We start from the raw sequence: 17,274 nt of genomic DNA on the forward strand, positions 1-17,274 counted from the left end.
ACGAGAGAGATCTGAGTGGGCTCTGAGGGAATTATGAAAGGCTGAGTAGGACACGAGCGGACTGTGAAGGGGAAATCCCTAATAAAACAGGATTAACGCTTTCCACGTCTTTTTTTTCCCCGCTGCGGGGGCCGGACTCCCCTCCCAGGGGTGGGGGGGGAGACGGTTCGGCCCCTCAGAGCCGCCCCCACCCGTCACGGCGGCCGCGCGCCCCGCGGCGTTCAATGCGCAGGCGCAGAGGCAGAGGCGCGAAGGGCCCCGCGCATGCGCACTGAGCTCGCGGCCGGTTGCCGTGGAGACGCGTCGGCCGGGACGGGCCCGGAGCGCCGCCGCCGTCGCCGCCATGAGTTCGGGGCCGAGGCCGGAGCCGGGGCCAGGGCCAGGGATACGGCCGGGGACAGGGACAGAACCCCCGATCGATCTGCCCTTCCTCCCCGGCTGCGGCATCAAGGACCCCACGGTGAGCGCGCCCGCCCACTGTATCCCCGCTGTACTCCCTTCCCACGGGAGGCCCCCCGGATCAAGGTGGGCTGGTGTGGCGGGTGCCCCCCGAGAGGCGGCCTCAGGACGGGCCTCTGCACCTCTCCGCACCCGCTTCAGGTGGTACCTGCTATCCCCTGAAAACACTCTGGGAATCTGGTGATCCCTCAGACCTTCCTCTAAATCCACGGGAGACTTGAGACCCCTAAACTCGACAATATTCATAGAATCATGGAATAGTGTGGTTTAGAAGACCTTAAAGACCATCCCATTCCACCCCTTGCTATGGGCAGGGACACCTTCCACTATCCCAGGCTGCTCCAAGCCCTGTCCAGCCTGGCCTTGGACACTTCCAGGGATCCAGGGGCATCACAGCTTCTCTGGGCACCCTGTGCCAGGGCCTCTTCACAGCCACAGGGAAGAATTCCTTCCCAGTATCCCATCCATCCCTTCCCTCTGGCAGTGGGAAGCCATTGCCCCTTGTCCTGTCCCTCCATCCCTTGTCCCAAGTCCCTCTCCAGGTTTCCTGGAGTTCCTTTAGGCACCAAAAGGTGTCCCTGGAGCCTTCTCTTCTCCAGGTGAGCACCCCCAGCTCTCCCAGCCTGGCTCCAGAGCAGAGGGGCTCCAGCCCCCAGAGCATCTCTGTGGTTTTTGCTCCAACAGGTCCATGCATTTCTTGCATTTTGGGCTCCCAGCCTGGGTGCAGCACTGCAGGTGGGGTTTCGCAAGAGCAGAGACAGTTTCTTCAGGGAGCATGTTACCCTCTGAACCCACACCAAGGGAACCTGCTGTTCCTTCAAATCACCTTGTAATTCCCCCAAGAGGCCTGGTACCTCCTGCATTCACCAAATATCCCTGAGACAACTTGGTGTCCTCTGATCCCATGTCCTGGGAACCTCAAACTCACCAGACTCTGAACATGACCCCTGAACAACCTGGTGCTCTGTAAGCTCAATTGATGCTCCCCAGCATACTTAATATCCACTTAACTCTCCTGCAGGGAGTTGGTGTTTCCCAAAGCCACCAAATACCTGCTGGACTCACTTCTGGGGGATCTGAATGCTCTGTACCTACCTGATATCTCCTGATCCCACCCACAGCAGACTGGTACTTCCATAATTCTTCCAATGTTATTGACAATCACAATCTGTTCCCAAGGGACCAAGTATCCCTGAAATAACCTTCAAGGGGACTTGGTACTTTTAATCTTCTCCCCAAGGAATCAATTGCATCATGTACCCATTTTATAACCCTGAATTTGTCCCGATAGTTTTGGAGAGAGACATACACACCTCTTCTCCCCTCATTTGTGAGCCTCATTTGAAATTCCAAAAGCTTTTTCCATAACTGCAGATCTACTGTCTGCAAACTCACTCCTTTGGATATTCATTTCCCCTAAATCCATCCAATAATTTCCCTACAGTTCAAGAGATACCCCAAGGGAAATCCCCAAACTCGCTTTATGGTCCTGAAACCTGATTCCCTCAGAAAAACTGAAACCATCTGAGTTTTCCCAAAGCAAAGTCTTCTCAACTGATATTGATATTGTTCTGAACTAAGTTCCTTAAATGAAGATAGATATACCCAGGAGAACCAATATTGATCAAACCTTGAATATTCCTCCCCTAGGAATTAATCCCACAAATCTTCCCAATGTAATTATTTTCTGGACATAATTTATCTGTTACGTAGATACACCTTGAAGTCACCAGTCTCATTGGCAATCAACACCTTCATGATACCACTTCCTCCAAAGCTCTGATACTTCCAAAACTGTTCTCCTGGTGTTGCCTGAGAACTGAATCCTTGCCAGTCCAGGTCTGGAATTTGATAATCTGATGAGAGAACTGGTATCCCACCACAGAACTGGTGCCATCACAGCTTCCATGTTCATCCCCAGGAAATGACACACTCTCAGCTGCTCCCAGGTTCTCTGGAAGAAGCAGTCTCATCCTCATCCTCATCCTCCTCATCCTCTGCAACTGATACCTAAATGAGGAAGCAACCTCTCCTTTTCCTTTCCATCCAGTGATCCAGGCCCTAAGAACTTGATAACCCAAAATCCTTCCAATGTCCTGTTGAAGAAGTGGTGTCACAGAGAACTGATGTTTCCATTTATTTCTCTGATATACTAAAAAAATCCCCAAAAAAGCCAAAAAGGGGGTTGTTGCATGCCTGGTTTGGTGTGTAAATTCCTCACCAGGAATTTACAGCCTCCCTGGAGAACATCTTTAACAGAAAACATTCCTGGCTGCATTCAGCTTTGTATATGAAAATTATTTGTCACAGAATCATGGAATGGTTTGGGTTGGAAGGAACTATTAAAGATAATCTTGTTCCAACCCTCTGCTATGGGCAGAGACACCTTCCACAGACCAGGTCACTCCAAGCCCATCCAACCTGGACTAAAATCAGTGACAACTGAGTTCTCCAGTACTAAATAGAGTAAATTACTCATAACAAATAAGTATCCAGTAATAAATGTTATCTCAGAATTATTATCTGATAATAATATTTCCTTGAAATAATTTATAACATCGTGGAAATCTGCAGTTTTCCAGTCTATAAAACTGGCATCACAATATTTGGTTTCCAAGTGAATGCTGAGAAGTTCTGGAGGAAACCTCTGTGTTCAAGTAAAGTGCTGTTACTGCTTAGTGCTCACAGGACAGGGAAGCAGACACTGGGAGGGGGAATGGTGTTTGTATGAAGTGTTACAGACTTGGAAAAAAGAAGGACTTAATTCAGTGGAATTTCTTTACATAAACACTGGCAGCAACTGAGATTAGGAGTTTACATTCTGGGCTTTCCCTTTTAAATTTGCATGAGTCACCTGATCCTGGGAGATGTTTTCTGGCATCCAGGCTCACTTTGGGAGAGCTTATCTGCTCAGGAGCCTTATGAACCAATGAGGTGCTTTCTTTAGGTGAATGTGGGCTCTTAAAAGCCTGTATACCTCTTAACAAACACTGATATTGCTCAAATTGAAGACAAACTTCCTGGTTTTCCTTGAATGTTTTTTCCCAAAGTTTTCCCTTGGTGTTTATTTGACAGAAGGAAGTAGCAGTTCTGTGGCAGTTTATAAGATGTTCTGCTAAAATGTCTTCAGACAAATCTTGTTTTCACCTGTTTTCCTCACTGCTCTCTCCATTGCAAGATCTATAGTAGCAGTTTAAAGAAAAAACAGGGAATTATGTGGAATTCAAGTGGGGCCTTGAAGGTATAAATAAGATTAGAGGCTTAACCATGAGGGGTGAGGGAGGGGGTGGAGAAGAAGCAGTTTGCATGCCTGAGGTTGGACTGACTGCAAGCCTGGGGCTGGAAAAGGAGCTGGAGCTTGTTCTCTCAGCACTAGAAATGCTTAAAACCCTGTTTCATTTGGCAAAAGTCAAGAGGTTTTATTATCATAATTTCCCCTGGTTCCTCTGGAGCTTTGAGTGTTGAGAGCCCAGTGGGACCAGGCAGTCTCTTGGGGTGCAGGTGAGGTACCACGTGGGGTGGAGTGCAGCAGATGCAGTGGTTTGATGTCACTCCAGTCTGACCCTGCTCTTCAGTGGTGAAGAACAAGACTGGCTGACAGAGGTCAGGTCCTGTGCACAGCTCTGACTGAATGCAGCCCTGGGAGAAGGACTGGGGCTGCTGATGGATGAGTGGCTGGGACCCAGGAACCCCCATCATGTGCTGGGCTGATCTTCCCATGTGGGCAGCAGGCCAGGGGGCGATTCTGCCCCTCTGCCCTGCTCAGGTTGGACCCCCACCTGCAGAGTTGCCTCCAGCCCTGGGGTCCTCAGCATAAATAGGACGTGGAGCTGCTGGAACAAATCCAGAGGAGGCCATGGAGATGCTCCAAGGGCTGGATCCCAGCTCTGGAACCAGGCTGGGAGAGCTGGGGGTGCTCACCTGGAGAAGAGAGGGATCCAGGGAGACCTCAGAGCCCCTTCCAGGGCCTAAAGGGGCTTCATGAAAGATGGGATAAACTTTTTAGCAGGGCCTGTAGCAGCAGGACAAGGAATGATGGTTTTAAACTCAAAGAGGCTTAATTGAGATTACATACAAGGAAGAAGTTTTTTACAAAGAGGATGGTGAGGCCCTGGCACAGGATGCCCAGAGAAGCTGTGGCTGTCCCTGGATCCCTGGAAGTGTCCAAGGCCAGGTTGGATGGGGCTTGGAGCAACCTGGGATAGTGGAAGGCGTCCCTTCCCAGGGCAGGGGGTGGAACTGGATAATCTTTAATGTCCCTTCCAACCCAAACTGTTCTATGAGTCTATGACTATATAGAGATTAAAACAACTAATGTGCTTTTGTACATTTCATAATTGCAGTTCTGTAGGCATGACATGCCTTATTTAACCCAGCAAAGAAAATCCTGTGTCATGTCCAGGGGAGGGTTAAAAAAGTAAATAACCATGGAATACACAAAGGGTGCACAACAGTGAAGGGAGCACCACAAGGCAGTAACCGAGGTCCTGGTGCTCTGTACTGCTGACAAATAGGGTAGGGAACAAAGAGTTGGTGAGATAAATACCAGGGCAGATAAAGTGCTGACACACTGTTCTAGGCACTGTATATCGTGGCAGTCAGGAAATTCAGTGATTTAAGTTCTTCCGGAGTCTGTGGCGGGTGCAAGGATCTGAGCTCACTCTTGTGCTTTGTGCATCCATCACTCTCTGTTTTTTCCACTTTCCTGATCTAAGTACAAAATCTGACTAAATAACTGCTGCAGTAGTTTATAATAAAATGCTGTGGATGTGTGTGGGGGGAGACATTCTTGATATTGTACTCTCTTACTGAGTTTTTTTGTGCTTCCAGTAGCTGTGTCTGCTAAATTCATGCAGTATTTTGATAGCTGGATTTCCTTCCAACAGAGAACGTCTTTTCATCGGCCCCAGACACTGGACTTCAAAAATGGATATGCCTTTTCCCGGCTGCCAAGAGAGGGGGTTGGTGGGGAGACACTCTTTGCAAATCAGCTCTCTCAAGATGAATTAGATGATTTGTGCACCAAGGGATCCACACTGACCTATGGGCAAGTCAAGAGGCCTGCACCTTCCCGGTTCACTCCAGCATTCGTGGCTTATGACAAAAAGGTATAAAGAAGCTGATTCCAGGAATATCACTGGCCAAATTCGGAGACATAAACAGTCAGCTCCAGGGTTCACGAGACTGCATAGAGCAGTTTTCAGATGCCAGAGCCCTTAGTCAGAGACAGCTGAATCCCAGACTGAAAGAGGCTTTCTTTGCTTGGGAGGAGGATTATAATACGTAAACGATGTAAGACATTCCCTGCAAGTTACACTCGAGCATTTCCAGCAGATGTTGGAAAAGAGGTTTGATTAGCTCTGGAAAGTTCCAGTTTATAAGCATTGCTCTGTAAGCCACAACCTGGAGTTTTGTGTTTCCAAAACTATATTGAGGTTGTAATTGAGCTTTAACTGGAAAAGTCAGTCTGCAGTGGGAACCCTGTTTGACCCTGGTGTATCTATTCATGCTTGTGTTGGTCACCACAGTGTGTCACAACCCGAGCTGCTCCATTAGCGCTTCCCACGTTACATCTTGGTGATCATATCAGACTGGGTGGTGGCTCTGTGTCTGCTCAGAGCAGTCCTGAGCTGACCCTTGGTTTTCAATGTGCCAGTGGCCCAAGCTGCAGCCCTGAGCCGTGGATGGAGCAGCAGCAGCAGTGGGAGCTGCAGGGCTCGGGAGCTCAGCACGTGCAGGCTGCACACACTGCCAGAGCAGTGTGCAGCCAGCCAGCCCTCAGCCCGGCTCTGACACAGGCTGGGGAACAGATGTGCTCTGTTAATTGCTGAGGCTGTTCCTTCAGAGTAATGTAGATGTTGCTGTTTAATCTGTCAGATCCTTCTCTGCCCCTTCCTTCAAGCTACTGGAGCAGCAGGAGCCCCAGTGCTGCTGGGGATGTCACAATCCCTTGTGGGGCACTTTGCTGACTGATAGGAATTTACTGCTTTATAATCTCTTAATTATCCAGGCCTCTGGGCTGGTGTAGGCTGGGTGTGCAAGGCCTGATTGGCCACCTGCACCTTCTTAGGAGCTTTGAATGATCTGAATATTTCTGCCAAGCAGAGGAACTGGCTGATTAGTTTCCTTGTTTCCCCAGCACAAATCAGTTTTTGCTGTCAGTGCTGAATAGATGTGACTTCAGATCATGGAAAAGGACCTTAAAGATTATCTTGTTCCAGCCTCCCTGCCATGGGTAGGGACACCTTCCACTAGACCAGGTTACTCAGACCCCCCTCCAGCCTGGCCTTAAAATGATGACCTCTTCCAGATTTTACAATCCTCAGATGTGGTTGAACTCTTTATTAAAATCTGTGGATAACTTCCCTAAATCAGGGCTGTAAAGCTGGCAAGTAAAAAGCCATGTGTGTCAGTAAAGTAGATTACTGTCAGCAGCCAAGCACCTGACAGTAGGTGAAGCAGCAGGTGATCAGCAAGTAGGGAAAAGGCTGGATTTTTACACTTGTCTCAGTGTAAAAGTCTCAAATTTGCAAAAGGCACATATTGATAAAAGCCTTCCTGGTGCCTTTGCTGTCACCCACAGATTAGGCCACAGCTGTCTTTGAAGAATTTTAGAATCTAATCCAGTAACTTTACACCACCAAAGCAAACTGCAATTAAATTATTGGCCTCAATAGACTAACCACGGTGTTCAAACTGCTTCTCTCTCTCTCCCTTTGCTATATTGTCCCTTTGGGCAGGTTTTGAAGTTCGATGCCTACTTCATGGAGGAGGTGCCTATCTCTGCAGATGAGCACTACCGGATCCGCCAAGTGGGGCTCTACTACTACCTGGAAGATGACAGCATGTGTATCATCGAGCCTAAGGTGAAGAACTCGGGTCTGCTTCAGGGCAAACTCATGAGACGCCACCGGGTGCCCAAGAATGAGCACGGGGATTATTACCACTGGAAGGATCTGAACCTGGGCATCGACCTCCCCATATACGGCCGGACCTACCGCCTGGTCAACTGCGACTCCTTCACCAAGGTGTGTTGTAGGGAGGACATTGACAGAAAGACTCCTGGGAATTGCAGGGTTTTAATTAACTGTTAGAGTCCAGCAGTTTGCAACTGTAGTTTTTGTGATATGGGTGCTCACAGTGTTTCATTTTGCTTTTTGTGTAGATTTCTGTTTTTCAGGGGTGTTCAGGGTATGACGTCTGCTGAGGGCAAGTTAACTGCTCAGTATTTTTGCCACAGGACTGCTGGTAGTCCATCCTTTGTCCTCAGGACTTTTCTTTACAGGACAAATTCTAAGTTTATGTCTGGGCAGTTTAACTGTTTGGAGCCCAGATTAAACACTGTGCATACATGCGAGGGAAATTAGTGATTCTGACTCTTTTCTGATTTAATATTCCTCTGTTAGGAACAGTGGAAGGGAATACAAGCAGTAACTCTTGCACACATCCACAGCCAAGCCATGATCCATGGTTGAGAATCATGGTATGAACTGACCTTTCTTAGAAAGCTTATTCATTGCCTGCTTTTCTATTTCTGGCTATTTCTGTGCCAGTAAATGAGATAATAACGATCCAATAACAAGAAATAAGAATTACCAGAATTACCAGTTTGCTGCTATCCTGCTAGATTGTTCCCAGTCAAATCTCAGCCCTGGTCAGCTACTGTTCTTCCAGGCCAGGAGTTAGACTGCTCCAGAGACCATTCCCAATAGGTGAGTTACATGCAGTCAGCCTGTCCTGGAGGCTGGGAGTTTAGGCTTTTCCTTGTCAGTTGGCCTCAGTACCCAGGAATGTTCCCAAGCATGTGTAATATATTGGTATAAATGTGGCTGTGGAGCCAGCTCTGCTGGAGCTGTTCAAGTCAGTCCACATCAAATGAAGAGCTGGTCCTCATGTTAATATTGATGGAAAACATGGAATGAGCTAGGTGGGTCTACATCTCCAGGCCAATAGTGTATTTATCCTTTACTGGCATCTTCCAACCCAGAAAATAGTGAGTCTGAAAGTATCAACCTGCCTTGTGAGTCTCCAGGGGGATCTCATATTCCTGTGGGAGATGTTTGCATAGGTGCTTCCTGGGCTGAATGTTTTCATGGAGCAAAAAGGGAACAAGTCTCTTGACTTCAGAGGTTGTTTTGGGTGACTGATGCAAGTCCATGAGTAACACCCTGGATTTTGTTCATGGTCCAAGGTAAGCAAAACATCCCTTTATAAACAAGCAGATTGTACTCTTTCTGTGGGAAAAATATTCCTGAAAGATGGAATAAAGCTGCCACTGACACATATCCTCATGTCTGAAGTGTCTTGATGTGCCTAGTGACACTTGCTTCTTCTGTTTGACACAACCCTAAGTACTTCCAAATTCAGGCTGACTACATCTGTGTTTATACAGCAATTTAATCTTTTTCATTTACATAAAAGAGACCAACTGACAGTTATCTTCCATTTAGAGCCTTAAGGGCAGAGAAAACTGTGCTCAAGTGAAATCTGAGTTAGGATGTTCAGGACAGGACTGCTCTGATTAATTAAAGGGTAAGCAAAGATAAGAAGCAGTTTAAATAAATGTATTTGTCATCTGTTGTATTTTGCTGTTGCTGTAGAATTCTCTGTGAGGAGTGAACTTGTAGAATTCTGACCTCACTCATCCCAGTCCACCTGTAACCTCTAGTCACCTCTTACCTTCAGAACTCCTGGCAGCACTAACACCTCAGATGACCTTCCTAGGTGTTCCTGGAGAGCCAAGGAATTTTAGTGAACCCTCCAGAGGAGCTGGTTTCAGATCCTTACATAGAACAGCGTCGGACGCCTGTGCAAAAACCCATCGTGCCCACAGGTCCTGACCCCTTCAGGCAGTTTCTGACCTATGACACAAAGGTAAGAGGGCTGGGGATTACCCAAATTATTGTATAATTACCCACCACACCGGTGAGGCACCTCCAGTCCTGTGTCCTGGTCTGGGCCCTTCACTCAGGAAAGACATTGAGGGTATGGAGTGTGTCCAGGAGAGGGGCTGGAGCACCAGGAGAGGCTGAGGGAGCTGGGAAAGGGGCTCAGCCTGGAGAAAAGGAGGCTCAGGGGGCCCTTCTGGCTCTACACAACTCCCTGACAGGAGGGGACAACCAGGTAGGGATCAGTATCTTTTCCCAGGCAACCAGAGACATAACCAGAAATGGCCTCAAGTTGTACAAGGGGAGGTTTAGGTTAAATTAAGAATTTCTTCACAGAAAGGGTGATTAGACATTGAAACAGGCTGCCCAGGGAGGTGGTAAAGTCTCCATCCCTGGAGGTGTCCAAGGAATGCCTGGATGTGGCACTCAGTGCCCTGGGCTAACAAGGTGGGGTCAGTCAGAGCTTGGACTCAACGATCTTCCAGCCTAAAAGATTCTGTGATTACAGTGAATATGTGCTATTGAAACCCAGATCTTGTGAGTTTTTGCAACCTCACTCATTCTAAATTGTCTCAGTCTGCTGAACAGACTCCAGATTTGCTCCTTTCTTGGCTCTAGTGAGATACAAAACTTTTTATGTTTTTTTCTGGGCTTTGTGCCTTGTAAACAATTCCTCTTTGGATTGCAGAGCCTGTGCTCAATATCATCCATTACTCTCTTGCTTTCTGTTGGGATGAGATAAGCCACCTGCCTCTGGAATTTAGCAGCCAGATGCAGTTCTATTAGGAATGGTCTTGCTGCATCCACTCCCCTCCTCCCCCAAGATACTGATGCCAGGTGCCAGAGCAGACAATTTCAGATAAACACAAATTCCCCTTGCTCTGACTAAATTTCCCCTGTGTCTCTCCTGTCTCTTCAGGAGCTGAACCTTGGGGAACTCTTGAGCATCTCAGTGTGATGAGTTTGATTTCTGTGCCACCAAAAGATGACTCTGATCCATGTTTGTCTGGTTTTTTTCTTCCACACAGGTGCTTCGCTTCTATGCCATATGGGATGACACCAACTGTGCCTTTGGTGATCACCATCCCTGCATCATCCATTACTTCTTGGCAGATGACACAGTGGAGGTTCGGGAAGTCCACAAGAAAAATGATGGGAGAGATCCATTCCCGGTACTGATGAGACGCCAGCGCTTGCCCAAAATCTTTGGGGACAAGAACAGTAAGTTTAGATTGGCACATCCATCTGTGCTAAGGTGTTATTATTTCATGGTCAAAAAAGGGTTCTTCAAATTGTCACTAAATTCTTTATCTTTTGGGAAACAGTGGCTGGACAGCAGTGCCAACATCTCCCTGTCGTTATTTATACACCTTGCTTTTATATCCCTTTTCACTAGGAAATGTTAGCATCTCCTTGATTAATATATTTTTCCTTCTGCTCTCTTGTCCTTAGAGAACTTCCCAAGCTGTGTGCTGGAGATCACTGACCACGAGGTACAAGAGTGGTACTCACCCAAAGACTTTGCTGTTGGCAAAACTGTCACCCTCCTTGGACGCACCTTCTTAATCTACGATTGTGACAAGTTCACCCAGGACTTCTATCGTGAGAAATATGGCATCACAGACTTCCAGCCAGTGGATGTAAATAAGAAACCACTTGAAAAAGCTCCCCAGGTACTGCAAACAATTTCTCAAAAGAAGGGAGGAAAGGAAGTAGTTGGTGTGAACTCTTATAGTAAAGTGGAAGTTCAGCTTAGTAAGAACCTGTAGAAAACAAGTTTAAAGAAAAAAAAAGTAACTTGAAAAAGACAAGGCAAGGATGGTCATAACTGGTATAAAAATGAAAGCATGGCTGCACTCATACCACTGAACTCTCCCTCACTCTCCAAAACAGTGTTGCCAAGTCCAAACTGCCTACTGGGAATGGTCACAGCCCTTGTTACCTCCCAGATTGAGCCCAGAAATGGTTTGGGGTTGTGGTTTAGATCACAGACACGATGGGGATTAGGTTGTCAGTGTAACCATTTGATAGCTGGGTTCCTGTGCATTGGAAGGTTTAGTTGGAACTAGATGATTTTAAGGTTTTTTTCAACCCCCAAACCATTCTATGGTTCCTTAATATAGCCACAACCCCTTAATTCAGAGAAATTACCCAGCTTTCTGAGTTTCAGACTTCCTTAATCCTCTCTTATTTTCATTAAATACAACACACAGCCAGGCTGCTATCATCCATCTCTACTGGGCAGGATATCACAGCTTTTGCTACCTGGTGGCAGAATATTTCCTTCCAAATCTGATGGGCTCTGCTAAGTCCTGTAAACTTTGTCTTGTTCTTAGTTGCAGCTATTTATGGTTGATATCTCCTCTGGATACAGGTAATTCCTCCCTACAATGGTTTTGGCATCCCTGAAGACTCTCTCCAGAACTGCCTTAGTCTGTTTCCAAAGCCTCCACGGAAAGATATCATTAAGATGCTGGAGAATAATCTCAAGGTCCTGCGGTACCAGGTGGCCCTGGTAAGTGTTTTCCTTGGTGGAATAGTGCCAGGAGGATGGGAGGAGCAGACAAGGCTGTTGGCAAACTCTCCTTTGTGCCAGTGGGAAAAGGGAGCTCCCCCAGCCAACACGGGTGTCCCTGGGGGGATGCCACGGGACTATTGTGTGCTTGCTGTGACAATTGGCAGCTCTCAAAACTAAAAAAAAAAATAAAACTAAAAAAAATACTAGAAAGTAGAAACCAGACCTGCTACAAACCCACAGCCATTTATGGAAAAACTCCCTCTGCCACTGCTACGTGACAGATGGCCCTGGCTGAAGCAGCTCCACTGGGCACTGTGCCTGTGCCTGCCTGCCACCACCACCACCAGCCAGTGCTTGATGCCTCTGCTGCTGGCTCCAGCCCCTGTCCTTCTCCAGGCCAGTCCTGGATGCAGCAAGGAGCTGTCCTAGCAGAGCAGCCAAGTGCCTGGAAAATCCATGAGAATGGTGTTTTCCAGCCAGAACAGCACCCAGGCCCTGGCCTTTGTGCCAGTTTTACAGCTGGTTGATGCAAGGAGCCTCTGGCACATCCAGCAGAGCGATGGCATTTCCTGGGCTGCCTGCTGCCTGCCCTCTCCAAACACTCGGGGTGGGTAAGGGCTGGTTTCTTTTCTCTGTCGTGCAGGAGTTCCCTAAAGGTCACAGCTGAGGAGTTAAGATCCACTTAGCTTTAAACTAAGCACGTAAATCCACTGGTGTGTCAGGGGAGTGACTTCCTGTGACTAAGGGCTGGAGCAGCACCAGCCTCTCTCAGGCACTCTGCATAATGAAAAGTGTCATTTAAATCTGAATTTTACAGTCTCTCTGGGATGAATCATTCCATATAGGATATTCCTTTCTCTTGGATTACTCAAGCTGTGGAAACACTGAATATACTTGGTAATTTCAGCCCAGATTCTGCTTCAGTCTCTTCAGTAAAGCAAGTAACCTTTGAAATTCAGATCCTAAATGCTGTCTAGTGCTTTGTTATGCTTATGTCAGCACATCAAGTGCTTTGTTTAGTCAGCTATAAAAAAAGCTCTGGGCTTATGAGTGGGTTACTAGGTACTCCTAAGCACCCTAGGCAAGGAAAACCTGTTTCAAATGCTCTGTTCCAAACCTGCTACCTTTGCTCTAGGAATCACCAGTGCCTGAGGACAAAAATCGTCGATTCATCCTCTCTTATTTCCTCTCCGATGACACAATCAGCATCTATGAACCCCCAGTCAAAAACTCTGGCATCCCTGGAGGCAAATACTTAAAAAGGACCAAAGTTACCAAGCCAGGGTCTACTCCAGAGAATCCCATATACTATGAGGCTTCTGACTTCACCATCGGTTCTACAATTGAAGGTAAAATTCAGCCTGGATTTATAATAATACCCTGCTTTGATATCTCATTTATTGCATGGACAGTGCATATCCCTTCCTTCACCTGAAAGATCTGCTGCTTCTGGGTCTCCTCACATTTGAGTTTCCAGATCAGCAACTGGTGTACATTGATACAATTTTGTTAGTGTCAATGTCTGAACCTTGCAATCAGTGAAATTATTCTGACTTCAAGAAGTGAAACAAGTAGAAGAGCTGGCTCAAAGCTGAGTCCAGCCACAGGAGAGGAATCCTGCTCCCTCCTGGACAAAGAAATGCCTTTAACCCATGCTAAAACATAGGTAACACTACCTCTTTAATGCTTCTTCCCCAGTGTTTGGCCACAGGTTTATTATCACTGATGCTGATGAATATGTGCTTAATTATTTGGAGAGAAATGCAGAGAGTTTCCCTGCAGCAACAGTGCAATCCATAAGGGATCATTTCCTCCCACGGAAGGTGGTAGTGGAGACTGCCAGCAGGTAGGCTACAGAGAATGGGGTGATGTGGCTAAATAAGACTAAGATTGACAGCTAAGAGCATTTTCAGCTGCCTCCCTGGGCTCCAGCCTCCTGCTCTGCTGGTGGTTCAGCTCCAAGAAGCTGTGTTTGGGCAGATTCAGAGGGTATGAAGTCCTTACATTAAAATGTTGTGGCTGCTGCTGGCCCCAAAACCTCCTGGGACAGCTCTGGCTCAGCAGCAGAGACAGAGAAGTGGTCACAACACCAAGCCTGAGTTCAAAAAGTGTTTGGACTTCCAGCCAAAATCACAGAATCACAAAATGGCTTGGGTTGGAAGGACCTTACAGATCAGCTCAGTCCAACCCCTGCCATGGGCAGGGACACCTTCCACTATCCCAGCTTGCTCCAAGCCCCATCCAACCTGATCTTAAACACTTCCAGGGATGGGGGACACATCTTTTCCCAAAAGGCATCAGTTCACTTCAACAGATGCTGCAAACTTAAGCTGTTTGATGGTTGTAGGCTCAGCAGGTGGTGGAGGGGAAGTCTTTTTTAGGGCACTTATTCCTTCTTTGCTTATCAGCCAGCCCATCAGAGCTTAGACCTCATCCTCCTTTTAGGTGTCTGGATGCAGTTTGTGTGACCCAGTAACAACCCTGTTACCTCAGAACATGGTCTGGAGGCAGTTATGTCGTGGTTCTGGTTGAAACTTGAGTTTCCCACAGTTTCTGACACTGTGGAGCACACAGGGAAATGCTCCTTTTTCACTCATGTGTCACAGCAAGGCTGCCAAAATGAGTTTTTGAATGAAATCCTTTTATTCTTTTCTTTTGTAGTGGCATCCCCAAGAAGGACCTGGATGATTTAATTGTGGAGGTTCAGAAAGAACTGAGGCTCCAAGCACCCTTCAACACCAAGCAGTTTCATGAGGCATTTCATCATTTTGACAGAGAGGGCTCTGGCTTCCTGGATAAAGCAAGATTTTTAAACATTTGTGACAGGTTCAATGTGCCAACCAGCACCATTCTTCTTAAAAAGGTGAGATGGAAGGGGTGATGTGCATGTGGAATTCCCCTCCTATGGCTCTTCCAAAAGATCCCTTCTAAAAACCAACCCTAACCAGCTGCTTTAGCCTTCAAAGGAGAACAAATACAAAAAAAAAAAGGGCAGGGAGGTCCCAGTTTAGAAAACCTTCTGAGCTGTTGGACTGATCCTGTGTCTTAGAGGAGATAATAATTGCTGTCCTCTAAGGAAAGGGGAAAATAAGTTACCCAGGTTGCCCCCCATGTTTGGCTGTACTGTAATGTGTGAAAATTCCTGCTGGTTCAGGTCTTGGATGAGTAGAAGAGGTTGTGTATCATGATAGAGATGAGGAATCATGACAGAGATCAGGGACAGGCTCCTGCAGAGCTTGGAGTGTCTGTGATGGCTTAAGCACAGCTGGGAGTGAGTAGAGGTGACACTGAGGTGTCAAGGAATGTGCCTTAGGAAGGCTTAGAGACATTCTGGATTTAACAGCAACTGAACTGAAGGTCTAAGAACAAAGTATTTTCCAAAATTATTATTGTTATTGTTATTGTTATTGTTATATTTTATAATCATAATGCCCTGGTTAACACTTGCTGGGCACTAGGAGCAACAAACAGCACAGGGAGATCACAGCTGTGATCTTTAAAAAATGTGAAAAAAGAAAATGTGAGGCAAACTGAGGGAAAAATTCCTGCAGTGAGGATGGAGGAGGATCCCTTCAGGAATGTGACTGGCAAGGATGTTTCCTCAGCATCATGTGATTGACATGTTGATTAGTGGCCAATAGAGGGGGACTCAGACTTTAGAGAAATCTAGAAAGCAGAGGGAGTTATTTCCTCTGCTAAAATAAATACTTTTCCAGAGCAGGCAGCTGTGAGCCTCACAGCCATGGTTAGGAAGGTGCATGGGCAGGGGATTTGTCTCTGGATGTGAGATGAATAAAGGCCCTGACAAGCACCCAGGGCTTTGCTGTACCAGAGCTCATCAGAGCTCACCCTGCCCAGAGGAATTTACAGGGTGGTGACAATCCCTGCTCCACTCTGAGAGTGGCAGAGAAGTGCCATTCCTAAAATTATGTGGGGAACCTGTGACAATTGAAGCTAAACTCCCACATCTGAGCCCCAGTCTAGGACTATGCACTAAAAACATTCATCTCCTCTCTTGAAATCTTAATCCCAGTGTTCCCAGAGCCCTGGGAAGCATGGCAGGGGTATAAATTAAATATATGGCAGGGAGTTCACTGCCTGGAGAGGGGCACAGCTGTCAGTCACAGAAATGAAGCCCAGAGAATCTGTCTCCAGGCGACAAGGGGAAGAAGAATCCTTTCAAGGAATTGTGATATTAGACCTTTTCCATCTCACTGGGTGTCAGAAGGAGATTAGTTATGCAATTAAAGAAACAAAAGCCTTCTTTCTTCCCCTGAAGCACACAAGGGCTGTGGCTCTGTAACACAATGCAGGGTCAGGCACGGACACCAGAACTGGCTCATTAGTGGGGCTGTCACCGAGCTCAATTATCTGCGTCTCCCCTTTATGCCATGTGCACATACCAAAGTGACACCAGAGAACAGGGACTGTTCACATACACTGCCCCCACCCCACTTCTGGCAGGGATTTCTGCAAGATTTCCTGTGGCCCATCCATGCTTTGTATTTTTGTGGCTCTGTTGTCACTCTGGTGAGGCCCAGAAGGAAATCAGGATTAAACTCAAACACTTTAACTCTTCTCCTTGCATAGACTAGTGTCACCTATAGGCATTCAAGGTTGGACTTGAACCTTTAGATCATCAAGTCCAGCCTTTAGATCATTGAGTTCAATCCTTAAATGGTTGGACTCAATGATCTTGTAGGTCTTTTCAGTCCTTAATGGTTCTATGATTCCAAATTTACCTGTGACTCAGGACTACCAGAAATCCACATGGGGGAATAACATCTGCTCTGTCACACAAGGAGAACTCTGGGCACATTTCCATAAAAACAGCACCAATTTTGCAGCTTTTTCCAACTCTTTACGGTGTTTGCTGTGTTTTTGTCCCCACAGCTGATTGACTGCTGTTCCTGTGATGAAGACAAGGTAAACTACCGTGAATTCCTTCTAGCCTTCCCTAGTGACCTCTTCCCAGAAGCTGAAGGACAGGACCAGCAATTGAATTCTCAGCTAACTTGAAGATATTTTACTTCAAAAGGATGTTCTGTTTTTCACCCTTGCTTCATTTTCTCCTTTCCCTTTCACAGACCCAGCTGATTGCACCCTCATGTTAACTTTTTTTTCCTTCCTAACCTCTCCCTCCCCTTTTAGCCACCCCCAAACTCAACCTCACAACTGCTGGATGTTGAAATGAAAGTTATAGGAGGAAAAAAAAAATTCTGAGAACCAAAATCAGGTTCTTCTGTTGTTTTCTCAACCTTTTAGTGCAGCACTTTAGAGAGTTAAAGCTCTCTGGATACTGGAGTGAAAACCACTTCAGGTTTCTCTCAGAATAGCCTTTCACCTTAAAGTAGTGAAGACTGCCAGTTGTTATTAAAATTTCAATAAAACTGTAGTTGCTATGAAAGT

The 17,274-nt window shown here is 46.7% G+C and overlaps 1 protein-coding gene across 1 annotated transcript; it reads left to right on the top strand.

Moving 5' to 3' along the window:
* The first annotated feature begins 305 nt into the window (after positions 1–305).
* On the top strand, positions 306–17,264 carry EFHC1 (EF-hand domain containing 1). Its single transcript, XM_015620341.1, has 11 exons — positions 306–460; positions 5,346–5,567; positions 7,200–7,487; positions 9,184–9,333; positions 10,376–10,568; positions 10,800–11,020; positions 11,722–11,862; positions 13,001–13,214; positions 13,564–13,711; positions 14,527–14,728; positions 16,759–17,264. The coding sequence occupies exons 1-11, from the start codon at positions 344–346 to the stop codon at positions 16,882–16,884; spliced, it is 2,022 nt and encodes a 673-aa protein (XP_015475827.1). The 5' UTR covers positions 306–343; the 3' UTR covers positions 16,885–17,264.
* The last annotated feature ends 10 nt before the right edge of the window (positions 17,265–17,274 follow it).

Source organism: Parus major, chromosome 3 (assembly GCF_001522545.3).
Source record: "Parus major isolate Abel chromosome 3, Parus_major1.1, whole genome shotgun sequence".
Taxonomy (NCBI): Eukaryota; Metazoa; Chordata; class Aves; order Passeriformes; family Paridae; genus Parus; species Parus major.